This window comes from Anas platyrhynchos, chromosome 4, assembly GCF_047663525.1.
Source record: "Anas platyrhynchos isolate ZD024472 breed Pekin duck chromosome 4, IASCAAS_PekinDuck_T2T, whole genome shotgun sequence".
Taxonomy (NCBI): Eukaryota; Metazoa; Chordata; class Aves; order Anseriformes; family Anatidae; genus Anas; species Anas platyrhynchos.
In genome coordinates this window covers 52,092,710-52,112,310 of record NC_092590.1, presented here as the reverse complement: position 1 = coordinate 52,112,310, position 19,601 = coordinate 52,092,710, and the positions used below count along the sequence as shown (strand labels likewise).

The 19,601-nt window shown below is 40.4% G+C and overlaps 2 protein-coding genes across 17 annotated transcripts in view; one reads left to right on the top strand and one right to left on the bottom strand.

Moving 5' to 3' along the window:
- FIP1L1 (factor interacting with PAPOLA and CPSF1) overlaps positions 1-11,148 on the top strand; it is a 43,904-nt gene extending 32,756 nt beyond the window's left edge. For 4 of the 6 annotated variants that reach the window (XM_027457083.3, XM_027457087.3, XM_027457086.3 and 1 more), the window contains 3 exons: positions 5,825-6,044; positions 9,969-10,106; positions 10,823-11,148. In XM_027457083.3, coding sequence (XP_027312884.1) covers positions 5,825-6,044; positions 9,969-10,106; positions 10,823-10,970 — 506 coding nt within the window. In that variant the 3' untranslated portion in view covers positions 10,971-11,148. The remainder of the gene's footprint in view (positions 1-5,824; positions 6,045-9,968; positions 10,107-10,822) is intronic. The other 2 variants (XM_072037625.1, XM_027457084.3) reach the window with 1 other exon arrangement.
- An 880-nt stretch (positions 11,149-12,028) lies between these two features.
- LNX1 (ligand of numb-protein X 1) overlaps positions 12,029-19,601 on the bottom strand; it is a 147,096-nt gene continuing 139,523 nt past the window's right edge. For all 11 annotated transcript variants that reach the window (XM_072037620.1, XM_027457080.3, XM_072037619.1 and 8 more), the window contains 2 exons: positions 13,467-13,625; positions 12,029-12,726 (listed from right to left, as the gene is read on the bottom strand). In XM_072037620.1, the coding sequence (XP_071893721.1) occupies positions 12,591-12,726; positions 13,467-13,625 (295 nt within the window). In that variant the 3' untranslated portion in view covers positions 12,029-12,590. The remainder of the gene's footprint in view (positions 12,727-13,466; positions 13,626-19,601) is intronic.

Here is a 19,601-nt window from a genome sequence, read left to right as displayed (position 1 = left end):
AGCCTGGTTGACTATTTTGCTGAAGTTTTAACAAGTAATGTCATGCAGTGTATCGTTACATCTAACATGCTAAGTTTTTCACTTTGGAATCTCTTTTGTTAAAATTTGTTATTCTGTCAATTACTGCCAGAGCCACAAGAATATTTCTAACTTTTATGCTGGCCTTCAGGGTGTTGGCATGCTTACGTTGTTTCAGTATCAATATACACAAGATGAATGTCATCATGATCATGCTGATATTTAATATGAAGTTTCTATGTCAGGGTTAAAAACTGATGTTTGCTTTTGTATGTTTATGGAAATCAAGCAGCACAAGAGAAGAAGGCTAAGAGTTAGAGGGACATCTGGGTCTGAGAGGGCAACCAATTATTTTTTGTTGTTTCTTTAGCACAGCTGATAAGACATATTAGTCAAAGGTCCATAATAAAAGTCAGATGTGATCTATCTAATCGAAATATTGGCATACATGCCTCACTTTCTTTTCAGTGTTAAGAATTTTTTTCGATATTTCCTCCTCCTTTTTCCTCTGAAGTATGATGTATTGGTGGCTCTTCCAGTGAGACAAGTTAGACGTGTTTCCTGATTGAGAGATGTGACTATTGATTGTAAAGTTAGGCAGAAAAGGTAATTAAGGAGTAGCAGGTAATGCGGTCTTTCTTGTTCAAGCTTTTTCTCAAATTATTGCAATTAACTTAAGAATTTTCCCCAGAGATTATATCTATAAAAAACCTTTAAGTCAGGGTTTCTGTCAGTTCCTCCCTCCCCCCTTTAAGTAGTGTTAAAGCATTTTCTATAGGAAAAAAAAGGCATGATGACATGGAAGGTTTTTTTTTTTTTTTAACCCAGTAAAAAAATCATTTGCCTTGCTGTATTTTTTTGTTTATACCCATGGACAAATCTTAGTGCTGAGTTTGGTTTCCATTTTTGAAGACCCACATACATGATCCTTATCACTGTGCTGTGTGATTAGCTGGTTATAAAAGCATGACATCCCTGGTTTCTTAATGCTCATACATAGTGGCTGTTAATGACCTCCTCAGCTGATCTCAGGTGTTGCAAAAAAATAGAGAGAAATAGATACAATAGGTTTTAACTCATTCCGTCTTGTTTGCAAAGATGAGAATGTTCCCGCTGACGTTACAAATTCTGGTGTTATTTGAGTGTGCTTAACCACAGTTTCCCACAGGATAGTTAACACTGATCTAGTCTGAACTTACTTTCCTTTGTATTTCCTGATTTACTACAGTCATTTGGTCTTGCAGTTCCTATCTGCACAGCACTTGTAGTGTTGTCAGCTTCTGGAACATGTCTGAGTAAACAAGGGGGCTTGGTGTAGTGTACTTGAATTAACTTCCAGCTACAAAACAGCAAATCCAAATAATATGTGATGAAACATCTGGATATTTTGGTCATGAGCTTTTACTTGCTTTGCTTAGCAGATGAGCTTCATTCCTTCTCACATCTTTTTCTTGATATCCCTCCTCATAAGGTCATAAAAGCTGAGAAAAGAAACAGAAGTTTTTAAAAGTCCCAAATCATCTGATGTCTCAGTGACATCTCCAAATCGAAATGAGAACCTGAAATACCCCGCACGTGTAAGGAGTCATTGTGTGAGAGGTTAATCAGAGAAATGTGGCTTTATGGTGCCACTTGTTTTATTGAGTAATTAGTTTTGTACAACTCAGAAGTTTAATTTTAATTGAGAAAAAGATAATATCGCTGAGAAGAGAGGAATAAAGTCTTACAGATATGTGTTGTTTACTTCTAGTGAGAAGATTCTTAGAAAAAGCAGTATGTTCCCATTGAGCTTACAAGTTCACAGTAAGATACCTCTACCATCATAATGGGCCTTTGGCAGGAGGTGGGAAGAAAAACAGCCCAAGCCAACAGTTTATTCAGAATTCAGCCTGTAACTGCCTTCTCTGCCATGTTCTTGATCTAGTATTCACCTTCCTAAAAACAATCTTTGCTTCTTGTTAGGCCCCTGCCTATGTAAAACTTGTGTGGTGAGTGGATAGGTCCTGCTGCAGAACTGTGCAGGTGGTATCACCAAATATCTATTGTACAGTGATAAAGTTAGGGGCTCTTGTGAAAAACAATGTATTTACCTCCTACATTCAGTGAACTAGCAATATCTTAGTAATACTCAAACTATTGTTGGGAGGAAAAAGCACCTATTCAGGGTATGAACAGCTCTTCTGCTGTAATACTGAGTTACTACTACAGAATATTTCATAAAATGCTGTATTTAGGCAAGCTTGCAGTCCTTGGCCTTTTTCTCTTGGTTTCAGCTGACATTTTTGCTGTAGTGAACATGAGTGCCTCCTACCACTGGCTGCTCCTATCTTCCCAATGTATCTGGCACCCTACTGCAGCAAAAGCTTTCGTATCTGCTCTACAAAGCAAGTTGCTTGTCGCAGACTGTGTCTGTCCTGCAGAGCTCTGGATCTTTGGAGGCTCAGCAGCAGATAGCTGCTGTTTCAAGTATACTCTCAGTGATGATCTTGCCCTCACAGTCCCTGTCTCACACGATCCCTAACCTAACCCATATGATTTGTTTTCCTGTTTTCCCAGTGCTCTCACTGTGTCAGAACTTAGGTAAATTGAGGTCTCAGTGGTGCAGCAGGGTACAGATGATCACTTTATGTCAGAGTTGCTAAGGGTGTTTATTTCCTACTTGATTCCACTGACTCTCCAACCTGTTATCTTTTTACCAGTCAGCCTGCTTGATGGCTTTTTCAGAATTGTGTTAGAAGATGAGTATAGGAAACACACTGCAGAAACACCAGTCTTCATTAAGCCTTTCTACTCCCTACTAAAATTGCTGATCTCATGCATCAGTGTCTTTGCCCTGAACTGTAGGCTCAGTAAGAATGTGGCATAGTAAAATAATAATCTTAACTCATAGCTGCAAGGGTTTTTTATGTCTTTGTGCTCCTCTGCTGCATCAGATGCAGTTTCTTCGGTTTGTTTTTAAATCCTTTCATGAGTCAGTGCTACCTTTGCCATCAGATCTTTGAATTTCATTCATCTGTCAATACACGCACTGCATTTGGACTTCTGGTAAAGCAACTTGTAATGGTTGTTAACTTTTTCCTGAAGCTTTTTTTATTATTATTATTTGTGCTCTAAGTGTTCTTTATATATTGTGAACATGCAACAAACTTAGCATTACGGAAACAGTTCCAGAGACAGAATTTTTTGAGGCACAAAGATGTATTAATGCTTTGTCTTAAGTGACACTATATAGCTTTAAATTTTTACGCCATCTGCAAAACTATTGACTGTGTCAAGTTCCCTCTCTTTGTGGTTTGTTTAAAAATAAAATCAGAATTAAACTTCAGAATTAGAGCAGAGTAGTTGAGTTGGAAGGGACCTACGAAGACCATCCGATCCAACTGCCTGACCAACTTCAGGGCTAACCCAAAGTTAAAGCTTAGCATTGAGGGCATTATTTAGGCATCTCTTGAACACTGACAGGCATGGGGCATCAACCACCTCGCTAGAAAGCTTGTTCCAGTGTTTCACCACCCTCATGGTAAAGAAATGTTTCCTTCAGGCTGTCCAGCTCCATCTGCAAGGCCTCTCGTCCCTCCAGGGAGCCAACAGCACCTCCCGGTTTAGTATCAGTGGTGAACTTGCTGAGGATGCATTCCACTCCTGCACCACATCATTGATAAAAACGTTGAATGGAGTGTTGAAAAGAATTGTCTTTCTTTTTGTGGAAATGATTAGAAGGCTCCATACAGAGATATTAAAAGTGACACATTGCTTCATTCTAAGCAGTAAACCCAGAACACCAATTTATGTTAGACAATGTACTTCCCTGAAATTCGTGTGTGTTGCGAGGAATTACTGCTGGAAATCGAGATAGAAAATGATTTTTTCTAGATATAAAATGTATTTTCAGAGTATGAAATCTCAGGTTATTGGGGTGGAAGTGACATGCTTCTGTCTGATGAGAATTACTGCAGATGTGAGGGAGTAACCCAAGTTGATGGTGGAAGTTTATACTACCCTTAAGAAGAAAGTAGTTGTTTTGTGATGTACGTCTAAAGTTAAATTGGAGTTCATACTTTAAACCAGGATATTCTGTCAGCCAGTGTATTCAAGCCTCGTAGAGCATACGTATGTTGTTGACATAGTGGCAAGTCAAGGAAATTAGCAGTCTTTAAAGTCCAGCTGTTTTTTTGCTATTTCTGGCTGCTTTCCTTAGAAGAATTTCAGTTCTGGCAATATAATGAACAACATAACTGTTGTGTTAGGGTATTTTTTTTCTGTTAACTCCTCATTTTCTCTGTAGCCCTGAAGTGAAACAGTGTCAAGCATTTAGTTAAAAGCAAAACCTCATAAAAATGCTTTTTTTAGGGAATTATAATGCTTTTCTTTGCAAATGTATTTTAACAATGAAGTGTTTTTTTCCTGCTCTGCTGCCTGCTCAAAAGGACTTTTGTATTCCTCCTCTGGATGCTTGGCAAACTGCTGCTGAAAGCTTCTGCCAAAGCTTGCTGGGGCAGGCATACCCCAGCAGTAGGCAAGGCAGGCTGAGCAGAGCTGTTGGGAGAACCCACTGGTTTTTATAGCTCGGGAGTAATTAAATACAGCATCAGTAATGCCCATGACACTGTTCAGTGGATGACATTAATTGTGTTATTAACGTCTCTTCACAGCACCATGGAGCCAAGTGCATGTTGTTCTCATGTTATAGCTAATGAAGTGGAACTCAGGCTGTTTGTTGAAGGCTGCGTTATCATTCGGCAGGGAAGCAGATAAGCAGAAAGTGGGAATCTGTGACCTCTGTACTCTAAGCCCACTAGAGAGTGCTGTTTCCAGTTAAATACTGCAGCCCTTATTTCTCAGTAATAGGATGTATCCTTGGGGCTTCTGGAGGGGAAGAGCAAGCCAGAACAATTGGGGCATTAAGATTAGGAGCTGTTTAGTACAGCTGAGCTGGCAGGAAGCAGTGGAGAAGCATCTCCCTTCTCCCACTGCTGGTTACAAGACGGGTTGTGAGGCCGCGTTGTGTTGTGACTTCCTTCTTCACTTCTTCAGTGTATCATCTTTTAACAATAGACATCATTTTCTGAAACTGTTATCTTTTAGTAGTAATAGTGGTTGTGCTGAGTATTCCTTGGAAATGGTTATCTTACAAAGCATAAGCAGGATTATTATTTCTTTTGTCCAGAATGAATTTAATGAAAGGACCTCTAAACTTACTGTTACGTTCTGTAATCAAAAAAGTGTGGCAAAATGCACTGTGCAATACAAATTAGTGAATGAGAACATTGCGAGAAACAAAAAAGGTATATTTTAAATACAGTGATCTTAAAGGACAAACATATAAACATAGTAACATCTAAATAGAAAGCTGGAAGCATCATTTTCCTGGTTTTTCTGAGCTAGAATTTCAGAGCTGCTGCATTTCAAAAGGCTTTTTTATCTGTTTTTGTTGTTGTTTCCCCCAAAACAAAGCCATTTGATGATATGAAATCAGATTCTGTCAGCAAACTTTACAACAAATATATATGTGTGTGTGTGTATATATGTGCATGTATTGTGCAGAGGGATTAGACGTGTTGTGATGTGTAACCCAGTTGTTTGTATCTTCATAATGAGTATTTAAATGAGTGCCAGAGGCCTTTATTAGCATCATGGAAAAAATGCAGGCTTTGTGCAGAATTAATTTTCATGTGAAAGAGGAAGCTTGGAAAATGTCCTTGAAGGAGGCTAGCAAACATCTGTGTGCACGAAGCATGAAGTAGTATTGCAATTTTCTTACGGTATCTGATCTTGTTCTTTCTAATACCAGCGTCTTTTTCTTTAGTCACCTTTCCGCACCTTGCAGGTTCTGCTCCTTCATGGTCTAGTCTCATGGATAGCAGCAAGCAGTGGGATTACTATGCACGGCGAGAGAAGGATAGGGAGCGGGAGAGAGAGCGATCTCGAGATCGGGACCGCGACCGGGACCGAGACAGAGACCGAGAACGGACCAGAGACAGAGAGCGGGACCGAGATCACAGCCCGACTCCAAGCGTGTTCAACAGGTTAGTGCAACACCTTCAGTGTGCTGTAACTCTGCTCCTAACTGTGTCCACGTTACATGGCATATTTCAGCTTTAAAGGTTAGTGTCCAGCTGTATCCTCCGAAGAAACAGAGGGTGTGGCCTCCTTCCCTTCCCCCTTTTCAATTGGAAACTATAATTGATTTTCTAAACAGAAAACACAAGTGCCAAAGCTACAGTGTACGTCCAAACTGGTTATAGTGTTCTACAGATTAAAGGTGGGTTTTAAACACTGTGTGTGAGTGACATAGTCAGCTCTCGTTGATTTCAGTTCTACAAAAATCTGTAGAAGTGTTAAATGAACTTTCAGTTGCCATTTAAGTGCCAAGAGCAATATGGTACAGCGTTGTACCTTAATTCAGGGGTTTAGCCGTTAAGATGGGGAGTTTAGTCATTAGCACTAGCTGGATAATAACCTCTCCTACCATTTAAAAAATTTACTTTAAGGTTAAGGACCTTTTTTTGTTTGTTTTCAGGCTGATAATTATTGTCTTTCAGGCTTTCAATCCTAACTTCTTAAAAATGAAAATAAAAAATAAAAACGGCAACTGTTCTGTGGCTCATGTGCGCAAGCACAAAGCATTTAATGTTGAACGTGCTGTGACTCCACAGATTCACGTGGCCTTGTTGGAGATAGACTTACCTATATTTACTTTGCTCGGTGTTTGGGGGTGAACGTCTTGACTGCTTTTCTCAGTGTTTTTTGTTAAGTTTCAATTTTGCAGAGAATATACGTTAGCTGTTGGGCTGCTTGTTTTTCCTAATGGCTTTATAGTGGGGAATGAGAACACCCGGCGTCGACATGACTTAGCTGAGAGCTGAGATTTTTATGCATGATGGTTAACTAAAGACCGGGCGCAGGAAAGCTGCTTTTCCATGTAGGCACACGCCGAGATTACTGCAGTGCTGTCCTCTCCTGCGTGCGTGTGCTGTGTTACAGGGTCAGTTTTGGGGAACTGACAACCGATCTAAACATCTGTTTCTCAGACAGCTTGATGGAAGGCCAGAAAGGAGCCTGGTCATTCAAGGGTGCTTGAAATGAACCTTAATAGCTTCCAGGCCTAGAGAAATCTCTGTGCTGCTGCCAGAGTTATCTGCAAAGGAGGGGGAAGAGCAGGCCTCAACTTTTTTATGTGACTAAATTATCCACCATCTGTAGCAAAGCTGTTGCCACATGGCCGTGTAAGAAAATGGGAGGCCCTTAACTCGCATAAGTTGGGTTGGGAATCACAGAGGAGGTGGGAGAGGTTTAAGAAAGGCAGAACATGCAGACACACTGCTTTTTGTTTTGTTTTAAAAAAAGGTTTATTTTCAATTTTGTGCACTCTAAAAAGCTGCAAGGAAGGAAGAGAATGTGAACTATTCTAGAGACAGCACGGATGCGGTGCTTTTATTTAAATCCCCTTTGTTTAAACTTAAGCAATCCTGTTGTGAGATTTGGAGTAAGGATCGTCTTTAGCGTTTTATTGCTCAGAAATGACTGCTTTATATGTTGTTAGTAGTTCTTTTCAAGATTAAAAAAAAAAAGTGAATTGCTTAAAATTAAAAAAAAAAAAAATAAATTTTGGTGATACTAACAGGGTAAAAATAATGTGGTTTGAAAATGAGCCTGCAGTTTTCTGTTTCATTCCACCTTTGCCCTGCTGTCAGATGAAATTGTGCATTTTCACAATGTATCTCATTCTCTGTTCCCTTGAGAAAAGGCTGTGTTTTCTGACAGTGATCCCTTCTCCAAAGAGTACGTCTTTTTTTCTGTTTTGATAGTTTCACATCAGTTAGTTACTCCTGAAAATGAAAAGTTCAGCATTTGATTGATAGCTTACTGTTTTATGGTGGTTCTTTAGTAATTTAAAAATATATTTCTGAGGTCATGAAAACCAATAACCCGGTGCAGCGGAGCAGACTGGGGTCTGTTTGGCTAGAAAAAAGCTTTATAGGAAAGGACTTGGTGTCCAGGTGGACTGCAAATTGCGCAGGACTCAGCACTCTGTGTGCAATAAACATCAAAATGCAGCGAGCTGCAATAGTTACGAGGTCTGTGAAATCTAAGAAACGATAGTGACATCTGTGCCACTATCACAAAAGTGTAAGTGGAAGAACTTTTTAACTGGGGGGGTAACAGAGCCCTGGCACAGGCAGCCCGGAGAGGCTGTGGAGTGTCCTCCTTGGAGATCTTCAGAAGCCACCCGGACGTGGTGCTGGGCAGCCAGCTCTGGGTGGCCCTGCTGGAGCAGGGGTGGGACCAGGGGGCCTCCAGAGAGCCCTGCCAGCCTCAGCCATGCTGTGATCTGTCACAAGCGTACTTTTGAGGATCAGCTTACTCTCAGATGTGTGGTTGGAAGTGCAGTTAGGATTTTATACTAATGTAGTCATTAATCAGTGCAGTCGTGTTACTTGGTCGTAAGTCGTAACTTTGAGTTCCTCAGCAATAGCTCTAGTTTCCTGAATTTGGTATGTGAATATTTTTAATGTCTCTTACAAAATCTGGAGTTTGAGTTTTGTTTGATGCTTCTCTGCACTGTTCTAAATCACTAATTTGCAATTCTTGAATTTTGCTTCATGATAGAATCATACAAAATTTCGTAGAAAGACCAGTGCTGTTGCTTCAGACGTCTCTCCCCCTTCTCTGAATTTTTATGCATCGCTATAATGATCACTGATGTAATTCTTACCTGGGAAATGGCCACTAGGTCCAAATTATGGCTGATAAAATCATTTTGGTTTAAACCCTCACTGCTGCAGGGCATGAGAAATCTCTAGAGGGGAGCTGTTCTCCTTGCAGGATCTGTCTGACTTGTTCTGCAGAGCTTTAAAGGTTCTGCTGCTGTCAAGGACTCCTGAAGAGACTTCATCTTATGGTAAATGTTGGCAAAGAAACATGAAGAAAAGCAAGAAACACTTGGCTTTTGTCAGCTTAATAGTATCTAAATTGTTGCTCTAATTGCTACCTTGGAAAGCCTGGTTATGTTGGACCTTTCTTTAGGACTTGGTAAGGATCTTCCAAACCACTGTTACTGCAACTATTTATATATTACATGAAGTCTTAGTTAATTTTTATTGAAGTCGAGTTGTTAAATTATATTTGGGTACTATATCTGAGTAGGAATTTCTTGGTAGAGAAAAGATGAAGCGAGCCTTTTCATGCAGTGCTAATGCAGAGCGCGAGTGGTTTTAGCTAACAACCATTAGTACTCTTCTTTTATTTTTTAAATTTCACTGAACTTTTAGAACTGTCCTTTTTGTCAAGACAAAGTATGAAAATAGATTCTGAATTAAAGGCTTGAAATTCTTGTATAGCCTGTAGTATTTAATTTTCTTACTAGAGTTGTGGCAAGGCAGCACTTAGAGTAATCCTAGAGAGGAGTGGAGGACAGCATTGGAATAGTAGAGAAATTAATGTAAAAAGACACCCCAAACACACCGTATTTTACTGTCCATTTCTTTGCACCTAGTGTTTCCTTTCTTGAAGCAGATATAACGAAATAGATCAGTGGTACCAAAAATATAATTCAGTTTACTGAATTGGCTTGTAGTAGGCAAAAGGTGGGCTGATGAGTGCTGAGCATTGCACACAATAACCCGGAAACATTACTGAAGTTTACATAGGATTGTACTTCATTGAGAAACAGGTTTAAGCTAACTTCTTGATAACTCCAGTATAATTTTAATAGGACACTTGCATTCTTCTTGCCTTCCATTTTTATCAAACAATCCCTTTTCCAAATTATACCATATACCAGACTTCTATGGTAAAGAGCTTTAGTATACCTTTAACACATGTTAAAGAAGCAACTTTAAGATGTTTGTCATTTATTTCAAGAGCATGTGAGAATTTATTATTAAATGTATATGTATATATACTGTTTAGTGTTACTGTCCTAAAAAGCCAATTCTTCTTTTTACCAGTGATGAAGAACGATACAGATATAGAGACTACGCAGAAAGAGGCTATGACCGCCATAGAACAAGCAGAGAGAAAGATGACCGACACAGAGAGCGGAGACACAGAGAGAAAGAAGAGACTAGACACAAGTCATCTCGAAGGTTTGATTTTTAATAGGATACGAAAGACTTTTACCAGCTTAAAAAAATAAATTTTTAAAAGAACCCCAAACAAACTGGAGTTTTGTGGAAAGGCAGTAAACACGTAGATGTACTACTTGGAACAAGTCTGCCGTATAAAATGTGGACAGACAAAAAGCAGTGCTGGCCTTGGGTAACTGCATATTGATTGATGAGTGTGACAGTCTTAGCTAGTGAGCAGAAGTGAATTTGGGGAAAGAAGTATAAAGTGGTGGGTCAGAAAGAGGCAGAGTGAGGCTGACGTTCAGCAGCGTTAGCACAAGAATTTAATGATTCTTACAAAGTAAAATAACCCTTATGCTCACTCTGCAGAAATGGTTCAACTTTTTCAGTTAGAAATAAAGGTTAATTCAGGGGAAGGGGATCAGTAAGAATGTTAAATTCTAAGGATGCCAGTAGTGATGTGACATTGCTAATAATACTGCTGTTAGAATACGGGTTACAAATGTGAAAAATTACTCAAAAATCCCAGTAAAAAAATGGGGGACGTGTAGAGGTATGTACCATTACATGAAAAATTGCTTGATTCTGACATCCAGCTACTATATGGGACAGAACAGAAGCAGGTGCCTGTTTTCAAATAAGAATGCAAAGGCAGGTTTTCTGCACTGTGTAATTATATGGGGCCTGAAGTTTCATGCAATCGCTTGAGGTGTATTTTCCCTCTTTTTATTTAGTAACAGCAGACGCCGCCATGATAGTGAAGAAGGGGATAGCCACAGAAGGCACAAACACAAAAAATCCAAAAGAAGCAAAGAAGGAAAAGAAGCCAGCAGTGAACCTGCTCCTGAACAGGAAAACACTGAAGCTGCCCCTGTGGAATAGGCTTGTGTGATTTTTGCCTATTTGCATATATATTAGTGCCGGAAATAGATTACTATAAATCTTGTTATTTTTCTGGTTATTAAAATAATTTCCTCTTAATCTTGTTCTGTTAGTATGAAATCGAAGGTTACTTGGTTGGTTTTTTTGAAAATAAAAGAATAAATTTTTCATGTTAAGATTCCTGGACTGACTTTGTCTTTTAAGAAACATTGAGAAAATATCTTGCATCTAGAGGCTTATGCTCTTTCAACATATGTAGGGATTAAACTCTTTGTATTAAATTGTCTCCTTTTTCCATAAGCCAGTGGGAAGGTCATTCTTTTGCTGGCTTTAGAAGCAGTGTGCATTCACTTTATTATACACCAACATCTGGAACAGTGTGAGTTTAACATAGCTTTTGGAGGTCATATTTGAAAAGGTCATCCTTTATACTGCAGGGACAGGCAGAAATTGCAGAGTCTTCAAGAACTTCATAACGAATTGTAATGAAAAAATTAGGGGAGGGGGAAAGGTGCTGACTGTTCTTAGTCCAGTGGAACACTGAGTGTGGTGATCATACACTTGGTAATTATGTCTGGTTTGTGTGGGTGCTTAAGCTGGATAATCATCCCTGCTGCTTTTCAGTGGCTTAAGAGAAAGTTCAGTTTAGTCTTTGTTCTGGGGGACAGCTGTTACTAACATGATAAAGGTGAACGAACATAGCCTCCTCACATTGCTAGCTTTTGAGAAAAAATAAGACTGAAACATAGATGATTTGCAGAGAAAGGCAAAGAACTATTTTAAGAAAAAAGTAGTAAGTCCATCATCACTTTCAGATTTCCTCTTTCTAGCACAGTGTTGTGAGATTGGCATGGCAGTCCTGCAGAAATGATACTGCCTCATTAGGGTGCTTGATGATATTAGTAGGGTGCAGTGTACTTAGTTAAAAACGATAATTCTATATGAATTTATTCAGTCTATATTCTATATAAAAATCCATGATTTAATAGTATTAGTCAGAATCCAACAGGGAGACCAGTTTGTTTGGTTTTGAATGAAAATAATGTCTGTACAAGTACACAGTTACAGTTATTTTTAATAATTTTAGAAATGTAGTTCACAGTTTTACAGACTAACAAACAGTACTTGAAAGTCTTGAAAATACCAGCTTCATGCTGACCATGAGAAGGTACACATAATCAAAGTGCTATTCGTGTGTTGGATAAAAATCTTCACCTGATTTTTGCAATTGGAAAAACTGCAAGGATTTTTTTTCATAAATTATTCAAGGATTTATTTTTATAAATCAAAATAAAGTGGGTGAGCAGGAGTTGCTGCTCCCTAAATTCCATGATTATTATAATGCATTAAATATATATATAAAAAACAAAACAAAACACAAAAAAGCTTGAGAACATGGGGAAGGAAAGAAGTCTGTAGCTTAAATCACTCTGAAGTGATTCTCTGATGTCTCCTTGCTTTGCCTAAACTCGACTTTTCTTGACATGCAGGTTGAAATTTCCCAAACCTTTTCATTATAAACACGCATTTGACCCCCAAAAAGCAAACTGGCCAACATCTGTTTCTGTTGTTTCATTTTTTTCTTTAAGTTTCTTCTTGTATTCTCCATGAAGACTCATTTTATAAAAAAGTGCCAGGCCAGGAAACAATTGTGAGAGTAATTTTTCCTTTCAGTTCTTTGAGCATCCTCGCCAAGCAGGCATGCATCATTCCTGATGTGTTCCTGCCATTGACAGCAAGGAGGATATCACCGCATCTGAAAAAGAAAAGGTAAATAGGAGAAAATTCATCAGTGTGACTTCTTATCTGAAACACTGGCAAATAACAAAGCATGCCCTTAAGTTGTGAGGAAGGGGTAGAAGCGAGCAGCACTATTCCTTCTCAACTCACCACAGTTCACAAATAAGGGAATAGAACGGGTTAAAGTAGTTTAGTGTTCACGCTTTTCCCTCCTTTTCTTTGTAAGTATAATTAATTAAATATATTTCAAGGAAAATAGGTTATAATTTATTCAGCTGTGAATGAGCTGTGTTCTAAACAAAGAATCTTTAAGACATCTTTATTGATAGGTTTCCTACATCATTCTGCATTTTACTGTCTTAAATTATATTGGTGTTTGCAGGGAAGTTAGGTTTGGATTTTTTGATTATTACTATTTTTTAAGCTGGGGATATGGAGAAGATTGCCTGTGCTGACATTCTTTTCATGACCCCAGAAATAGTACTTACACTAGTGACTGCTAGACATCAAAAAATATCCTACAATGAAAGTAACTGTTAAAGTTCAGGGCACTTGTGTCCTATTTACAGAGCTTAATTCTGTACTGCATTGAGCTCGCTATAAATTTTTAATGCACTAATATGTAACATGCTTGTCTTCCTAATTATCTATGATTCCTTTTTCCCCACTCTGTGTTCAAGTAAGCTTTATTTTTTGTTTAAAAATAATCTAGATGACTTAATTGAATGCTGCTACTTATCAGATAATTATCATTACCTAATTCTTCCATCATTATACGCTGGTGTTCCCCCAACAATGGATTTGATAAAGAATGGTTTGTTCCCAGTGTGTTCTTCGTAGCCTCCTACGATGCTGAAGCCAAGACTTCCGGATGTGTTTCTTCGTAATATGATTTCTTTGCAGCTGTACAAATACCTGAAAGAAACCAGTCTAATTAAATGTCTTATGGTTAACTTTGGATTCGGATGAATCATTAATGATGCATCTGCTTCTTAATATGCTCACAGAGTATTTCAAAGTAACACCAAAGCTCCACAGTAGTAAACACCTACAGTTTCCTTTTCTTTTGTAATGCTGCTTTCCACAGCCAGTTACACTAGAAGTAAAATTACTGGCTAATCTTGGTTTTAAAATATTTACATGAAGGTGACAAAACTGAGACTGCATTTAGTATTTGTAAGCTGCAGTTCCAGAAACTATACTTCATTTGCCTCAGACAATCCAGTGACTTGTTTTATCTTCTGGATAAGAGCCTTGTATGTGCTGTGTTTAATCATGTCAAAAGTAGCCAGGCATCTAGGACTGTGGTGCATGTCAAATCTAAAACAAAAATTTCAAGGCCAATGCAATGCATCAGAATCACAGAAATCACGGAGATCACACAAAGGAGAGTACCCCTGGAAGAAGGAATCCTGAGCTTTGCTTGTCACGTGGCATGGTAAGTTGCAAATGGAAGATGAGAGAAGCCCGTGCATCTCAGTCTGTGCTTTGGAGTGCTGAGTCTGCTGTCGAGAAGGTAGCTTGTCCTCACTCCAACAATTAACGGTATTTTATGGTAAGTAAGGTGAAATCTGCCTCTCCTGCCTTTTGTCTTTTACATTTATGATACTGTAAATTATGTTAATTCAAAGCTTATCTGAAACAACCAATATGGGAAAGTGAGAGTAGTATTGTAATTAGACTCCTACACTTTGCATATGTCTCTCAGTACTTTGAACATCTGTTTATTTTTTTTCCCAACCAATCAGAAAAAAAATGTAATTTCATTAGTTACAGAGCAACAGAATTTTCTGTCTTTAATACTTAACCCACTCATTGTTATCAGTTTGCCCAGGAATGACTGAAAAACCTGAAACCCCTTTCACTGTTCCAAATCTGAAGGGGCAGCCTGGCCTTCAGCAAGCAACTGCTCTGAGCTCCATTCAGAAACTCTTCAGGTTTCTGAGAAACAGCTGACCCTTCTTCTGGAGAAGGATTAATAACCTTATCTTAAAGACCAATGTGTCTAGCATTTTTACATTTTGTCAAATAATGTTTTTGCTCTGTTTCAGAGCAGAATTTTATAGTAATGCTCGATTAGTCCCTTGGGACCTACAAATATTCACCTGCTGCCAGGATGGTAGGTATATAATATTTGCACAAGCACTCACTGGCTGCTAATGTAAGAAACAGGTGACGTTTGGTTCTGTCTTCAGCAGCCAGGCATTATTACTTTACCATCTGCGGACTTTTTAAATGTGCAAAATCACTTAAGACCTCTGTGTTTGATGGTACTTACCAAGGTCATGACCAAGCAATGCCAGGATTCAGCCGGTAGTGCTATTACCTAGTGTTGGTTTTGCAGGGCAGGGTGCTCTGCTGCCCTGAGTTATGTTCTTTGCCTTAAAGATGACATTACCAAAACTGGGAGATGATAAACTAAATTCTGATGCCATAGGAAGCAAATAGTCAAGCAGGTAAAGACATGAGAAGAAAACACATCAAAGACGAGGCTTACATGCATCCTGTACAACATTCTGTAACTTCATTAGCTACATGGTCTCCATCAGTCTGGAAGGCATAAATGCATGCTTTCTATCAAAGAGTATGCTAGATTTAACTAAAATAGGCATGGTTTACTAGCATTACCATAGTTTTATGGTGTACTTAATTTCCAAAAAGTACTGTTAATGTGATGGTTGAGTTTCAGTTGCCCATTGCCCTTGCACCGTAAGCTGAATCAGAAGAAACTGATGTTCTGATGTTACAGAACATAAAACTTTAATTTATTTTAGGATGAATGGGGTACATCTAGCTCCAGTATCTTGATTAACCTTGAAATTAATTGCCAGTACAACACTGAGTGTTCCTCTGATCATCTGGTGATGTTGCTACTTTGCAGCTCTGCAGGGACCTGCCAGAGCCAGGCCAGGAAATTACTCCTACTCACCTGAAATCAGACCTGAAACCACCTTATCAGCAATAGCTGTCATCAGCACAGCTGTTTTGTTCTGGGGATGGATCCCCATGTCCTGACCCTGATCCCAGTGCCTGACTGAGGGGGCTGGCTGTAGGCTGCATTGACAGCAAGGGCAGCAGAGACCAGGAAGCAGGAGGAAAGGGGCGTTCTCCAAGGGTTTACATCTTTGTCATCTTAAGTTCCTGATACCCAAATTGGTAATTAAATATTCTAAGTTTAACTCCCTGAGTCTGTTTTGCCCACAGCAGTAATTGGTGAATGATTTCCCCAGCTTTATTTTGACCGAGTTCTTCCTCTCATTCCTCCTAAACAGCCAGGTCCAATCCATCACCTTGGGCATAGCTGGAGACTGACATGAGCTCATACATGAGCTGCTCATTAATGCTCTTGGAAATGTAAAAGGGATGCTGGGAGCCAGGCATGTGCAATGCCAAGCTACGTACCAGGCTGTTCTGCTTGCTGCAGTAGTTTGTGTGCAAGCAGGGCTGCCTTGGCTGCCCGAGCAAAGAGCAGCCAGAAGAGAGGTATTTCATTCGGCTCTTTACAGCTGTGTAGTAATCAAGACAAGCTCAAAAGTGCCACAGAGAGAAAATGAAACAGTACTTGCGTCATCCAAAGATGCTTAGTGTGCTTGAGTAGATTATTTTTCTGTGGTAATGAACCTCCCCAGCCTGTGTGTTTTGACCCAGATAACTGCCATAACCCACTAGGCTGCGAGTGGTCCAAAGCAAACCATCTTCTGTCTTGGAACAGAGCAGCTTGCGGCCCTCTGCCACTATCTGTACATATTCCAGCAGTCAGAAAGGCGAAGACGAGGAGTAATTTATGTGTGAACTTGTCACAGATTCAAGCCTTGAGGATAAGCAGTGTCTAGACACAGGGTCCGATCCGAAGGAATACTACAACCGAGCAGCAATTACTGTTGCACAAGAAGTTTGAAATTGCCTATTTACAAGCAGTTAAATGCACAGTTCCTTCCTTCCCTTCATGAAGGGTAAGTAGCCTCACGCTATGGGAGTCAAAGCCAACGTGACTTCAGCAATAACAGGCTTCAAACCTGTGACACTTCCCCCCTGCCCTGTTACAGTATCTGGCAGAGGACGGGAGAGATGTGTGAGAATTAGTACTGTCAGAGCTGGGAGGGAGTTAATCTGGGGGAGTTTCCCTCCTAGTCCACATTTTAGATCCAGTTCTACCCCTGGTCTGCAGAAGGACTCCGGCCTACCCCTGTCTTTCTCATCTCACTTCGCAGATGAACAAAAGCACTCATGTGAAGTACTAATGTTTGTAAATGTTATGACAGGATGATCTATAAAGTATTTTTAAGTGCTAGCTGGGGGAAGGAAACATGAGGAGAGAAAAAGGAGAGCGGGAAAACAAGCTAGAGTAGGAGAAACATCACAGGGCTGGGGAAATGCTTTTCACCAGCTGCTACGCATTATTTTCTTTGTGCATGCTTAACAACATTTCCCTCCAACAATAAACGAGACCTGTCTTCCTCAACAACAAACAATTAAATTAGCTACCCTGAAATAAGGCTCCAGGCTGGAATGCTTAAGTTTCTGCATCACTGTTTCCTACCGCCTCCCAGCCCGCAGCCCCCCTGCGCCTGTGCAGTCCAAGTTTTGACAGATGTCAGATGCACATGTGCGTCTATTTTATAACCACCCCGCACTGGAGTGTACTACAGAAAGAACAGAGGAGTTGTTTATGTACTATCAAACCATAGAAAACTAACCAGGGCCAATTTTGAGATCACCGAAACTCAAGTGAGTTCCACAAACGTGAAATTGTGCAAGACAGCATTTCCAAGGCTTTGAGCTTTGGTGCGAGGAGTCAGATAACCTGTCCAGATGATTCTGCTACTACTGACTTGATTCAGAAATATAGTTCCCTAAAACTCTGTGCCTCTCATCTATGTCCATCTCTGTAATACGTGTGCAACTCCTGTACTAGTGCAGAAGTAGCCTGTTTCCCATACATTTACAGTATGCCAGCCTCCAAAGTAAGGAAGCTACCTTCCTCTAATCACATAGAAAACAGGCTAACATCAACAGGAGCCACTTCATCAGTTGTGGACAGGGATCTGGAGGTATCCTCTAGGGTTTCGCTTATCTCAGACAGCACATCTTATAGGACCATGCTTCACAGGATTTTCATCAAAACTGTTTTTTGAACATGGTAGAAATCTTGCCTTTTCTATTTGTTCAGTTTTTCTTATGTAGGCATGCCCCATCCATCTTCACAAGTACTTTACATGACCCTATGTAGCGATAGCCTTGCCTACAGCCTATCTGTATTGATTGTTCTTAGACTCAGGCACCTAGGAGCAGTCCCTCTGGAATTTGGGATGGTTTTACTGTCATCATGGTGGTTTTAATTAAGACAAGTGAATCATCAGCCTTCCCGCCCCACGGCTGCACACAAGGCAACCTTAACTGAAGCACCTTAACCTTTACCAAGACAGACCTGTCTGAAGTGCATGTGGACAGAGAATCACTTTCTGTAGCAGCAAGGAAAAAAACCTGTGAGACTTCTGGAAATACCTTGAGATCTATCAGGCTGTGATCCTTGCCAAAAGCAAACTGAAGGACTGATAGGGAAAGGTTAAATGCTCAGACTGGGGGGAAATGAGTTAATATGACACACGTTCTAGTGAGGGAACTTGCTGAAGGACTTCCAGATGTCTGGTGTGGGCCCTGGAGGATCAGTACAACAGTATGAGGGTAAGAGCATTCACGCTGAGGAAGAATGAAGGCTCCAATTGTACCTAATGAGCAAATCCAAATCTGATCCTCGTGCTCTGTGTGAACCAACTAGCCACTACCAAGGATGAAGCACACCTTTGTCACTGTCACATCTGATCAGTTCTGGTCCCTGTCTCAGTCTGGCAGTCGGACCCGCATGCTGGCCCGGCATACTAATCCCCTGCTTGGGTCTGGCAGAGAAGGGCCGCACTGTGCCTGGCATCGCAGCTGGGGATACAATTACAATCAGCTTCCTGTTCTCAGACTTGCTGACATTGGGGCTAATTTTCCTTCAGACTGAATGGGTGGGAATGGCTTCACACATGCAGACGTGGAAGAGAGGATATGGCGAGCTTAGATACTGCTTTTCCTCTCACACTTCAAAGCTGTACTGAGGGATGAGAAAATTGGGTGCGAGTCTGCAGCATTGTGTATTTGTGTCATACATCTCAGTCACCTCACTGAGGAAAAACGTCCTTTGGGTGGCTCTGGGTAGGAGATGAAGACCAGCCAGCTCAGGTTGTCTATACAGCAGAGCAAAGTTGTGGTTACACAAGGCATAGACAGGGTCCAACTTCTTGTGCCCATCTAGCAATGGATGGTGACTGAAGGCAAGATCAGCACTGCAGAGTTCAGCATCCACAAGGCCTAGCCTGCTTGCTTCCTCTCTGCTGGGAACATTACCCCTGCCTTCGTGTTGGCACACCCAGGAGTGCAAAAGCAGCAAGCAGGAATGGGGATCTCACTAGGCCTGCCTTTCTGAAGGGGCACTAGCTGGGAGTTCACCATTGCCTGGGGTTGCAAGCTATAGACCATCAGTTTATTGCTTTTTCACAGGAATAAAAACATAGGCCTCTCCGCTGGAGGAGGAACCTCTCATCTGTGGTGGTCAGACACACAGACATCCTGCTCCTGCAGCACTTAAGCACATGTTACAGTTAGCTCCAGGCCAGGCCCCAAAACACAGCTGTGTGAGGCACATTTGGCTGTCACGGCAGACCTTGCTGCAAGGTGAAGAAGCTCAAAATGGCTCAGGCCAGAAGGAGGAAGAGCATCTAACCTGCTGTGTGAGTGCAGGGAACGAAGACATGTCCTAAATCTGTGCCTGTAAGCAAAAGCCCACCTATTTTGCAGACTGTTTTCTTCATAGAAGAAAAAGAGACTTTCTGAGACGATACTGGCTTT